This window comes from Phyllostomus discolor, chromosome 2 (genome assembly GCF_004126475.2).
Source record: "Phyllostomus discolor isolate MPI-MPIP mPhyDis1 chromosome 2, mPhyDis1.pri.v3, whole genome shotgun sequence".
Taxonomy (NCBI): Eukaryota; Metazoa; Chordata; class Mammalia; order Chiroptera; family Phyllostomidae; genus Phyllostomus; species Phyllostomus discolor.
This window is the reverse complement of record NC_040904.2, coordinates 180,183,669-180,195,999: the sequence shown is the minus strand read 5'-3', so window position 1 is coordinate 180,195,999 and position 12,331 is coordinate 180,183,669. Positions and strand designations below refer to the sequence as shown.

Below are 12,331 nucleotides of genomic sequence, written 5' to 3'. Positions count from 1 at the left end.
GTACTGGAAAAGCAGACTTTAATCCATTTCTGTAATACATTAAAAACTTAAAAATATAAATTTTTGTCACTTTCATTCTAAATAATCTGTAACATTTTGTAAGATTTTACCTACTTTAAAATATGTAGGTTCATTACGGAAAAGAAAAGCTCTTGGTCAATTATAAAATCAATTTATACACCTTCATTAGAGTTAAGCAACACATATTTGGGCTTAAGTCATCATGATTCAATTATTTTCTAAACCTCTGTTGTTGGAGTTTTTTTCTCACTCTAAATTAACAGACAACATTTGTTGCAGCATATCGTTTGTGTGAAGCTGACAAAATACAAACCAAGAACATACCTCTGTCATTACCATATCCTGGCATTTCTTCACATATTTACCATCTGCTTTTACGATCGTTTGCAAAAATCTCAGGTACTCCACGTGGCGGCCGTGAGTCTCGATGCAGTGCACAAAATGCTGCACCACTCTCTCACTGATCTCATTGCACAGATGGTAATTGTTCATGAAGATGTGCCGCATGGTCTCTGCTTCAAGGAGCTAGACAGAGAGGAACATGCCCTTGTAATTCTGACAAGACCAATGTTCTGTTCTACAGGACTTAGAATAACACCCCCACTTGTGCTCAGTTTTATAGTCTATGCAAAGCCATAGTGAGTTTTCTGTGGACATCTTCAACAAAATGCAATGAGATCATGCACCACTAAAAGATAACTGAGCTCACAAAGGATTTGAGTTGGAAAAATGAGCTTATTAACATACAGATCAACAGTGGGCAACAGTGTTTTTGGGAATAATTTAATTATCTGTTATTCAAAGTGAGCTCTTCCCTAGTATCAGCTGACCCATACTTTACTGAGCACTGTGAACTCTACCTTTGAGTTTTTCATATGCATCTTACTATGGCATTGTCGTCTCCTCTCCTTTTCCTAACATTAAACTACACACACACACACACACACACACACACACACACACACACATAAATGAAGTCTTCATTTTCAGGTAAAATGTATGATTTTTCAAGTTTCTTTAAATGTCTCCTTAATGGAAATAAAAGATATTCACTTTTAGGAAGAGAACCCCTACAAGGAAAAAAAAATGAGGTGACGAAAATTAATAAAATTCTATTCACCAGTGCCACTAAAATAAATCTGATGGACACTTTCCTGCAAATATTAAAAGACATGAAAATACTTACACCGGGAGTTAAAAACAAATTCAGATGTTTATGAAGGAGAGCTTGATTCTGTGGATTTCCCCGACAGAAATTCTGCAGAAATGTATGGGCTAGGTTCATCACTTCATTCATCTTCTCATCATTCTGGAAGTTAGAGAGTGGCGCATGAGAGAGAAGCAAACACACCAGGGCAAAAACAGTCTCAAAAATAAGTTCTCCTGCACACTCGCTTTTTGTCTCTGCCACTCTTTTATGTTCCACGTTCTCTGCGTCTTTTTAGTTTCGATCTCTCTCCTGGAGGTAACCCCCACAGAACACCTCTCCCCCCATTTCCTAGATGTTTCTCGATTCTTTGTTTCTCCTCCCATTATCAGCTGTGCTCCCTGCTTTCAGATGCCTCTTTACTTCAGAGCCCACCTCCCTTTCTCCCCAACCTTCCTGATCATTCACTACAATTTCCCATCACTGTGCACAGCTGCCCCTTTCTCCCACCTCCACCACACCCCTCCTCTGTCCTCCCTCCCTCTGGGTCTAGCCCTCGCAGTCTCTCTGGTTCTCCCTTCTCTGCCGCACCCTCCAATCCTCCTCTTTCTTGGGTTTTCCCTCTTTCCTAGTGTTTCTATGAATCAGGATCTCCCTGGATTTTTTTCGTTTGGTTTCTCCTCCTTCCCCACCTTCTACATCCCTGTCTTTCTCAGCCTTCTCCCTTCCCACTGCTTGCCCCACCACCTCCTTCCCCTCCTCCTGCTTCTTCTGCTCCTCTCTGCTCCTGCTCCCTCATCCTCCTGCCCTGCCCGGCCTTCTTTCTTCTCTCTACTCTTCCTCTATCCCCCCACCCTCTAAGTCTCTCTCTCTGTGTAGTCTGACCTTATCTCCTTTCTCTCCTCTCCCCTCCCTCTGCCTCTTCTGCTATTTGCTTTGTCTCTTATTTCCACCTCTTTCTCTTTTCCTTTTCTCTTTGCTTTCTCCCTTACTCTTTTCCCCTCTCTCCTTTTGTCCCCCTTCCTGAACTCATGTATTTATTTACCTATTTATTTAGTGTATTTTTATTTTCATTTGTCAATTACAGTTTACTTTTGATGTTATTCTATTGAAATTGGTTTCAGGTATACAGCATACTGATGAGGCAATCATATACTTTACAAAGTGTTCCACCTAATATTTCTGGTACCCACCTGGCCCCATGCATACTTATCACAGTAGTGTGGACTATACTCCTTATGCTGCACTTTACATCCCCGTGACCGTCTGTAACCGCCCATCTGCACTTCTCAGTCCCTCCATCTCTTTCACCCAGCCCCCAGCCCCACCCTCTGAACCATGGCTCTCCACTCTGTTAGTGCACTTACGCTCAAGGCTCTTTTCTTGATTCATGGTCATTTCCCAAAGTCCCAGAACACTATCATTTGCTTAGAGGACCCTCATTAAGAAACTTAAGTCTCAAAAGTTACAAAGGCTGCAAAGTTCTCTTCTTAAAAGTGGTCTTTTAACAATACCACTGAAACCATCTAAACTTTTTCCTAATCTAAGAGTCTACAGCGCATGTCATCTATGACAAAACAGCTAGCCTGAGATCCTTAATAAGCACATTTCCTCACATTTAAAATGGGATGAATAACAAGACATATAATCAATAAGTCCAGAAACTCCCTCCTAGTTTTAAAATAGGTAACTTTCATTTTAAATTCTACTAACACTTTCTTTACTTGTGTAGTCCAAGAATAGTTAAAAGACATGAAAGGAACTTTGGCCACAGGAATATCCAATTCCCATTGAAGAGCTGGACAGCACAGAAGAACACCAGGGTCAGTGTTATTGTGTCCGATATTTCTTTGAAACTCTTATCCTTTCTTTTTCCTTCTGAACATTTCAGTTATTAAACCTGAGCAAACCTATAACGCAAAGTCAGAGTAAAATGCTCAATGCTACTCGTATTATTAAAAGAAGGGTCTTGATCATATGTCCAATGTCCATGTTGCAAAATGAAAGATAAAATAATTTAGATAATAAATGTTGAGGATTTATAGCTTTGGTTGTCTTTCAATAATGCTTTTATTGCATTCTCTGCCACAGTATGAATTATTCCACTGAAGGAATGGAAGAATTTATAAATTTGCATACTAAATGTAACTAAGAGGTGTGGGGCAATGCAGTATGAAGAATAAAAGTCCAAGTGTGAGGGCGTCTACACCGAACAAGTCCTGGCGTGGCACGTGTGCCCAAGAGAGACACAAAGGGCACCTGCCCGTAGGTGTCGGAGCCTGAATGAGGTGCAGAAAGCATTCACATGGAAGAGTAAGTAGCAGTAGTGATGATAGGTCAGCTATTACCAAGTGTTTATAAATGAGTAACTATAGTAACACACACACATGTATTCCCTAGCTTTGTATATTTAGAGGGTCTGCAGGGGCAAAACCCCAGTAGCAATAAGCACACTTAGTTCTCAAAACTTTGCTTATAAATAACATTCTCCCTCAAACAGAACTGGGGCCTCCCTAAAGAAATGGCTCATTCCAGAGTTGAAGCCAGAAGAATGCAAGGCGATCCTACAACATTCTCATGTGCAGAAGAGCAGAGAACGATGGGGACACTGTAGAGGACAGAGACACTAGCTTAAAGGCGCTCCCTTGGCCAACCCTGGAACAACCTGAGAATCCAAATAAATAATAATAGAGAACTAGTATAACCTATTGAGTAGAATGAGCACCTACAAGTCCACTCTGGTAAAAATAATTAAATAAATAAATTGAAAGTTTGATTAAAAAATGGGCTATTTACCTAGCTTCAAAGAAGCTATCCACAAAATACTTATTAATTACAAAGAAACAAGGGGTACTTGACAGTGGGGAACCCTGGCAGACACCATCCAGTGATGAAGTGAACACCATCAGCAATGGGACAAATGGAATTTGTGTGTCACCTGACAGGAAGTCGTGAGAAGAACTTAGTGTCACCTCTGTTAAGTTCCTGCCAAGACGCAGAACTGAATCTAATCACAAGGATACATCAGATGACCGAAAAGAAGGGACAGTCTTCCAAATAGCTGATCTGTCTTCAAAAGTGTCAAGGTCCTAAAAGTTCCAGCATAAGGAGATTAAAATAGATATGACAACCAAGGAGCACCTGTTTCCCAAAGTGGACCTTTCTGTCAAACAGGACACAGCTGGGATAATGGGGGTCATGCGAGTAGCTTGTGAGGATCAGGTGGCAGTAAAGAGTCGCACTCTTTGCTCATGTGGATGGTGCTCGTGTGGTTATGTAGAAGGGTGTTCTTGTTTGCAGAAAATACACACTAAAGGGCCATGGGGTGATGGGGAATCAGATCGGTGACTAACTTTCAAATAGTTCAAGGGAACAATTCATCATAACTTTATGTTAAAAACTGCATCAGAATAAAAAAATGAAAGAAAAGATGTAGCTAAGAACTAACCTTTTCATAGGGTATCTGCAGAAGATCCAACACCACCGAATGAGCGCCCATGTTTTTCAGTAACCGTTGATGCTGGTTCCGACTTTTTTTATTTTGTATGCAGAGTTTACTTAGCCTAATCAAAATCTTTTAAAAGAAGAGCAGTAAATACAACCAACCTAATATTAAATATAATTTCTGCACAAAAATTCTTTGCCATGCAAACATAAACCCAAGTAAAAATATTTCACTTCTACTGACCTCCTTTACGATGCGGTAGTTATTGCTCTTATTGCTGTCGATCTGAGGTTTCTTTGTTCCATCCTGCACTGGACTTAAAATGTTTGATTCCTGAAATAAACACAAATATATATTTTATGCCATATATAGCATTGTAACAAATTTATTTATTTTTAATAAATAACTATATTTTGTAATTATTGTCCAAGAATTTATTATTCAATTAAATGTTTCTTTTGTACTTTTTTATCCAATAAAAAGTTCCTTGGCTTACATGAGCCATGCAAATTACCATTTCCCAATAAAACCAAATTGCAAGGTAAATGGCATTACTGATAACTGAGTTAAGTGAAAATGGAAAAGTTTTATTTATAACATCATCAGTGTACTTCCTTATGCTAAATTTGGCATACATATCACATCTTTATATTGCCTATAGGAGAAGGAAGAGTGAAAATTCAGGGCATAAAAGGTATAATTATATCATCAGGGATGAACTTCATGGGGAAAAAAGAGTACAGGAGAACTGAATGACAATGAAAAGCATTTCAGGAACAGGAGGAAAGTACACCTTCGCCCGGGAATTCACTGGCAGGTCACCATGACATCCGTACCGAGTCCTGACATAGAGCCAACCAAGAATGTACAAAACCACCCAAATAAAGAAAGGAAAATAACACTTAAAATAAAATTATATTTTAAATTACTAAATTGACCTGCTCCATTTCCGACCTGGGCTGGTTCACCCCTCCTTAGGCAACCTGGTGGCCCCCCCGCTCCCAGGAGGTCACCATATTGATGCTGAACTTAGTGTGGACACCCGATTGGCATAGCGCACTGCAGCCCAGAACTCCTGGGCTCAAGCGATCCTCCTGCCTCAGCCTCCCAGGTAGCTGGGACTACAGGCGCGCGCCACCATGCCGGACTTAAATTACTAAATTAATGAAGCTTGTTAAAAGGACCTGGAACACCAAGAATATTCCATTATAGCAACCACTATCTGTAGCATGAAACAAAAAATATATAAATATGGTGTACAGATTTTAAATACCAACTATTGGAGTCACCATCGGAAAATAAAACACCAGTTACAAACAGTTTAATACATAAACATTTATTAACACTTAGTCTCTGCCTGGTATTAGACAAGGTGAATGGATCTAGAAGAAACACAAGACATGGTCCTCCCCATAAGAAAACCACAGTCTACCTAAGAGAACAGTGAGAAATATAAAAGTAAAGATTTGAACTGAACAGAATTCACTATTCGGAGAGAGAGGGAAATTAACTATAGTTTTAGACAGCTTTATGAAGAAGGTCAAGTTGGAGCCAAGGTCTTGAAAGATGAAAACCAGTTAAGTATGAGAGACTTGCAGGAGAGCAGGGGACACTGGTCAGGTGAGGAAGTCACCTTAGCCAACGGCCCTGCAGAAAGAAAAAACATAGCAGCATGCAGAAAGTGGCAAGAACTGACAGCACATGTTGCAAGAAAGTGGGCAATTAAGTGAAGTGATGCCGATTACCTTCCTGATGTACAAAGTGTAAAATATTGCACTTAGGATAAATGTCAAGTTCAACTCAAGTCAAAACAAACAAACAAAAAGACAAAACACACCTACACTGATGGTACTGGGCTCTCTCAGTTAAAGGCAACCCCAATCTAAGCTCAGGGAAAAGCAACAAAAATATATGAAGCCGACAGATGCGATTCCATTTGCATCAAGCTGTTGTTTGTATCATGTTCCACAACAAATCACAAAATTAACGTAAACAAGAAACAAAGAAAAAACTTGCCGTGCTAGTCAAAGACTTTTGATGAAATATTGCAGGCAGAGTGACTCTATTGATATCGAGGCTTCACCACTCCTCGGTAAGCTTTGTATTCCTTTTGTGCTTCTCCCCAGGCAAATATGGTCCCAGATGGAGGCTCCCCATCCAAACTCTACCTTAGCAGCTAACTGCTTCTCCCACTTTACTGAGCACATGGAAATCCCCTTATATGACATTTCCTCTTTCCATCTGAAAACACCCAGTGTCCTCCACAAACCTGTCTACCTTCCCTGAAGTGCCTTAGAGAAAAAGAACTTTTTGATGCGTGGATTTTGAAAATACCATCTTCCCTGCCTCTGCTCCCTGCTGCCTTCCTGTTTTTTGTGCACAGGTAGTTTCTATCCTCTACTGATTCTTTCTCATCTCTTTAAAAATACAGCAAGTTGAGGCTAGCCAAGCACCTTCAGGGATCCTGCCCATTCTGGGAAGTAGTCTTGCACCTCAGATTACTGTCCCCATTAAATTTCTCAAAAGAATAATCCACAACATGCTGTGCTAAAAGTGCTTGATGTGCCAATGACTATAATGACCAAAACTTTCTTTACCATTTGATTTTGTGGTTCACTACCCTTTTCTGTACACCCTACTCTGTTTGTTTTGTTGTGACATGATACTCTTCAAGGTTGCCTGCTACCTTTCTGACCACCTGTCTCTTTTATTGAACAGCATTAGAACTGCAAAAAGAATACGAATATGAATATAAAGAATATGAACATTGGCAGCATTCACCACGCTACTGTTAGATTCCAGGGCTGTGTCATTTATCTCTCCCGATAAATTCTAGGAGGAAAACGGGAGCAGTCCGACACGACCCCAGGTAAATGAAAGAGAAAAAATGCAAGACAATAAATACCAAGTGAATCCTCAAGTGTTGTGGAAGAAAATGAAAAACTGTATACGTAAGTGAAGCCAGTGCAGAGGAGGGAAGCAGTCCAAGTGCTAATATTAATGGAAACTATTTAGATGGAAAGAGACTGGAGGTCAAAGAATGAGACAAATAATTTGATAGCAAAAATAATGTATTGTGAGTAGAAATTGCAAAACCTAGGAATATAATTAAATTTCCCTTTCTGATCACAAAAGTGGAGGTCGGATTTTAAAAAAGACCATATTCATTTTTTTTCTGGAAGAGAAGAAATATTAAAGAAAACCGGCTTTGTACTACAAAGCAGGATTAGGATATTACCAACTCCAAAGACTGACAAAGCTCCTAAGGTAGAAAGGAGATCTTTCTGATATATGTCAACTTGTTAGAAAATCAGTTAAAAATAAAGGCAAGCCTTTGGCAGATATATTCAAGTCTATTTTTTAAATAATGACCTGAAGAAAAAGCAACAGACTTGTTTTAAGAAAAGTAATCTCAGGCAAAACCTCCTGCATAACAAAATGCCCTTTAGTTCAGCCCAGGGGAGGATATAGACAATGCTAACCTCTGTAAGTATAGAAATTATGAAGAATAGTTATTTTAATTTAAAATTGCCAGCAGTCAACAAAAGGAGACAACTACTGGAGAATTCAATAAATAGCCCCTTTTCACTTCAGAACATGATTCAATATAATTACACTGAACAAAAATATGAACCCACAGGACATCTGGATGATTCCAAAGCACTGGTTAGGGGAATTTACAAATGTGTTAACTATATTGCTATAGTTAGGTTTCTGTTTTCTTAGTTTGATGCCAAAATACTCCAAATGGAAGGTGTTTCAAGAGTTTTCCTCCAGAAAGAGGAGAAAATGATTCTTTTTAATATCCTATACAACTTTGGTCCTAGGTCAATGGCCAAATCCACCAAACCCTGGCTCTATTCTAATGACAAAATACTAGTGAGATGGAAAATGTCAAGTGTAACTTATTCGAAGTCCTGAAGCTGAGTAACCTCAAAAAAAATGTGTAACCCTAAGAACAGTGGCATGCTTATCGTAGATGTTCAAAATATCCTTTGACAACAGTGATGAAGAATAAAGATGGCACTCCAAAAGTCCTTGCACTTTATTGTAATTGCTTCCTATCTGGAAGACTTTAAATTTATTTCCTCTAATGGAATATGGGGAACTGCTTAGTGAAGTGATTTTAGAAAGGCAGCTAGAGTTTTAATTGCATAGTAGATATTGTAACATAAAGTAGTAGGTCCAGAAACAGTATAGCAACAATAGTCCAGAAGGATCTAGAAATTTCTAGAAGAGTCTAGTACTTAGAAGGACAGCAGGATTCTAGGTAGAGACTCAAAGAGTTAATACCTAAACATATACTGGATTTGATTACAGCTTCTCTCCAAAATTTTTTTTGCATTAGGCAAGGACATTCTTTTACAACAAAAGCAAAACAATACAAGACAATGACAATGTATGAACTATAGAGTCAACTAAACATTGGCACCAATTAATGGGGATCCATCTCTTTTGTTTAAATAAAGGAAATCATGCTGTTAAGAAAGAACTTACCAAATCCTACAATGCAGAGCTGCCACATTTGCAGTTGCATGATTAAAATAGCTCAATGCATGCCTTCTCTTTGTCCCCACCCCACTGAAGTTAAAGCATGTCCTTCCTCAGCAAGACTTCAAAGCATTTTCCTCACTATCTGTATCCTTAGCCTTCTCTTTCTGTAACTACTCTTCAACTGAACCCATGGCATCATTCACCCATCACCCTCCTCCCAACTTCAGATGTCAAAAATCTCCCCTTTCCCTTCCCACCTCCCTCCAAAACATAATAAATGTCACCTCCTTCAGACAACTGAATGATAACCTCACTGTGGGATGATGAGGTATTTTTTTCTCCCGCTATCTAAAAGTAACATCACATACCAGTCATTTAGGAAGACGTCTAAGGGGTTACAGATTCCCCAAATCACCCTCAATCTACTTATCGGACCTTGCTTATAAAGCTACTTTGGACCATCATGGGTCATGGCTGACAGATTCTGCTTGTTTCGGCACTGCCTGGCACTGAAGGCTGCTAGAGGACATGGCCCAAGGGCTCTAGCCCAACGAAGAGGCTGTGTCCACCAACACTGATGGACAACCTCCCTCCGGACTTTGCTCAGCTCCAACCCAAATCCCTTTCTTCCCAGAGGGTAAATGAATAGCCCTAACCTTACCCAAACCTATTTTCCTTTTCCTTTGTCCCAAGACAAATACAATATTGCTACTTTTCTCACTCATTTGATGTCATGTGAGTTAGTATTTGATAATGATTAATCTGAGGTCCTAGAAAACACCCCCAAAGCCTTGGCTATCTGTATGTCTGATAAGTACAGTAACAAAAAAGGATGTGCCACTCGAGTGTACTCTCCTCACTTGGAGAGATATTGGGGGAAATAGGCAATACACCGGTGATAGGTATTTTCAGTGTAAATGAACAGCTGTTTTTGTGAGAATGCAACAGACACCACGTATAATATAGCAATGTATAATACTTTTTATATAATACTTTTTATAATATTTATATAGTATAATATAGAATATTTTTTTACATAATCCTTGCTACGATTACATAAAATGCAGAAAGGACAGGCAACCCTTTAGTCAGCAGAGTGACCTAGCGTGATGGAGCACTGTCAAGACTGTGTCTGGGACCTGAAGTGTTCAGGAAAGAAGCTCCCCAATCATATTGTAGCACACCCCGATGCCGCTGCAAGGAGGAGGTGAAATGCACTGAATGGGCAAGGGAGGAAGCAGCATCTTCCTTTAGACCCACTCTTCAGCAAGGTAACGGTGCAGAAATGCTGGTGCGTGGGCTCATGACGCATACCAGTACATGTTTTGATTTGAAAGAATCAATTTCCACAGTTTCCTTGTAAGCCACTTGCTGAGGAAAAGAACCCATATAGGAACTTTAATCCTCACTAACAACTTAAATTGAGAACAAATGGCAAAGTGAAAATAGTAACTGTTCTTTGTAACATAAAGGGAAATCATTTTATGCTAAAACAGCATTAATTTAAATGCAGGCCAGACACAAGAGGGGAAAAGATTCTTATAGTGGAAGTAATTCAAAGAGCGAAACTCAGGAGATAAAAGCTTTACATATAAGAATTTGCATTACAACCAAATAGAATGAGGATGTGTAAAGTAACACATGGCTCAAAACCAAACTTAGTTTTCAAATCTATGTCTTGTGAAGGACTTGCTAAGTGATACTCATCTTTAGCAATCACTTCAGCAGCATTAGCTCTGACATAAATGACAGGAACATATAATGTCATGTAAATAAGTAAAATAAATATATGATGAGGTCTGGGGCACAAAATAGAAAATAAAAACAAGAAAATAAAACCCACGAAAAGCCCATGGCTGGTATGTGCTCGGTGGATTGAGCGCTGGCCTGCAAACCCAAGGGTCACGGGTTTGATCCCTCCCTGGTACATGCCTGGGTTGTGGACCAGGTCCCCCAGTGCAAGGCATGTGAGAAGCAACCATGTATTGATGTTCTTCTCCCTCTGTTTCTGTCTTACTTCCCCTTTGTCTAAAGATAAGTAAAATCTTTCAAAAAAAAAAAAACCCATGAAAGGAAAACTCAGGAAATCTCTCTCCAAAATTAGTGGATAAAAGTTCTTCATGCAATTACCATAGTGTCCCTCACAGGTCAGATCATGGAGGAAGACTGTCTAAAAACATGAACTTTTTGGTACCAAGTCATGAAGGTTAGACAGTCTACCAGTTACTTTCATCAGGAGTCAGTCAATCACAAGTTTTGCCAAAGAAACAAAGTTTATATTGAACTATTTTCCTGCTGTGCAGAATCAAAGTACTAACACTTGGGAAAGCACAATTTTCTTTCAAGATATCCTTCAGAGGGACCTGCCTCCTTGCCTGCTTGTTTCATCAAAGAGAAAAGATCAGATGTGGTAGGCAAAGAATGGAAACCAGTTTTTGCTTTTAAAGAGTAATGGGAAGAGGAGATAATAGAAAAAAACATCAGTCAAGGAAAATGTGCCTAGAGAGAAATAGAGAAAAAGCGATGGAAGGAAGGAGAGAGAGGGAGGGAGAAAAGGAAGAAAGGAATTAAATTCATTCCCTCACTGAGATAAATCTGCAAACTAAGATTCCAATGCCTATGAGGAAAGTTAATGTTAAGAAAGACAACGCAAAACACTCAACAATAAGCTTGTATCATTCCCAGTGAAATGCAAACAATCAAGAACTCTTCTGAAAGGACTTGTAAATATAAAGCTGTTTAAAATAATCATAAAGTGAGAAATACTATCTCTCACCCCAGATGGACCCCTCTGTGGTTGCCACCTACTCAGGATGACGCCTGGGCACCATCACTCAGCACAGATAAGGGACAGCTGTATGGGGAAGGGGGAAACTACAAGCCGAGTGTGAGCAAGAGAAGAGAAGGCATGTGGCCCCCTCTTTCCCTCATCCCGCAAAAATGTGCTGAGCACTCTGCAGAACAAGGGTATGGGTCCAGAGTTCCGAGGAGCTGCCCCCACCTCTAGAAACCTCTTACAGGGCAAATTTGAGAGTAACCAATCAAGGCATATACAAACTTCTAGCACTAGGCCGTCTGGATTTAGTGCCTTTTGTTGAGAGGAATTGACCAAGGACTCCAGCTTAGGGGACTCATAGAAATTGGACTGCTCCTACTGAGTAGCAGAAGCCACAGGTCCCTTGAGAACCCAAATTTGGGTATGGCTCTTAGACGAGAAGACAGCT

At 39.7% G+C, this 12,331-nt stretch overlaps 1 protein-coding gene across 3 annotated transcripts in view; it reads right to left on the bottom strand.

The window, feature by feature from the left end:
• ITPR2 (inositol 1,4,5-trisphosphate receptor type 2) overlaps positions 1-12,331 on the bottom strand; it is a 444,101-nt gene that overhangs the window by 244,189 nt on the left and 187,581 nt on the right. For all 3 annotated transcript variants that reach the window (XM_036019237.1, XM_028532208.2, XM_036019238.1), the window contains 4 exons: positions 4,857-4,946; positions 4,617-4,742; positions 1,208-1,330; positions 346-546 (listed from right to left, as the gene is read on the bottom strand). In XM_036019237.1, coding sequence (XP_035875130.1) covers positions 346-546; positions 1,208-1,330; positions 4,617-4,742; positions 4,857-4,946 — 540 coding nt within the window. The remainder of the gene's footprint in view (positions 1-345; positions 547-1,207; positions 1,331-4,616; positions 4,743-4,856; positions 4,947-12,331) is intronic.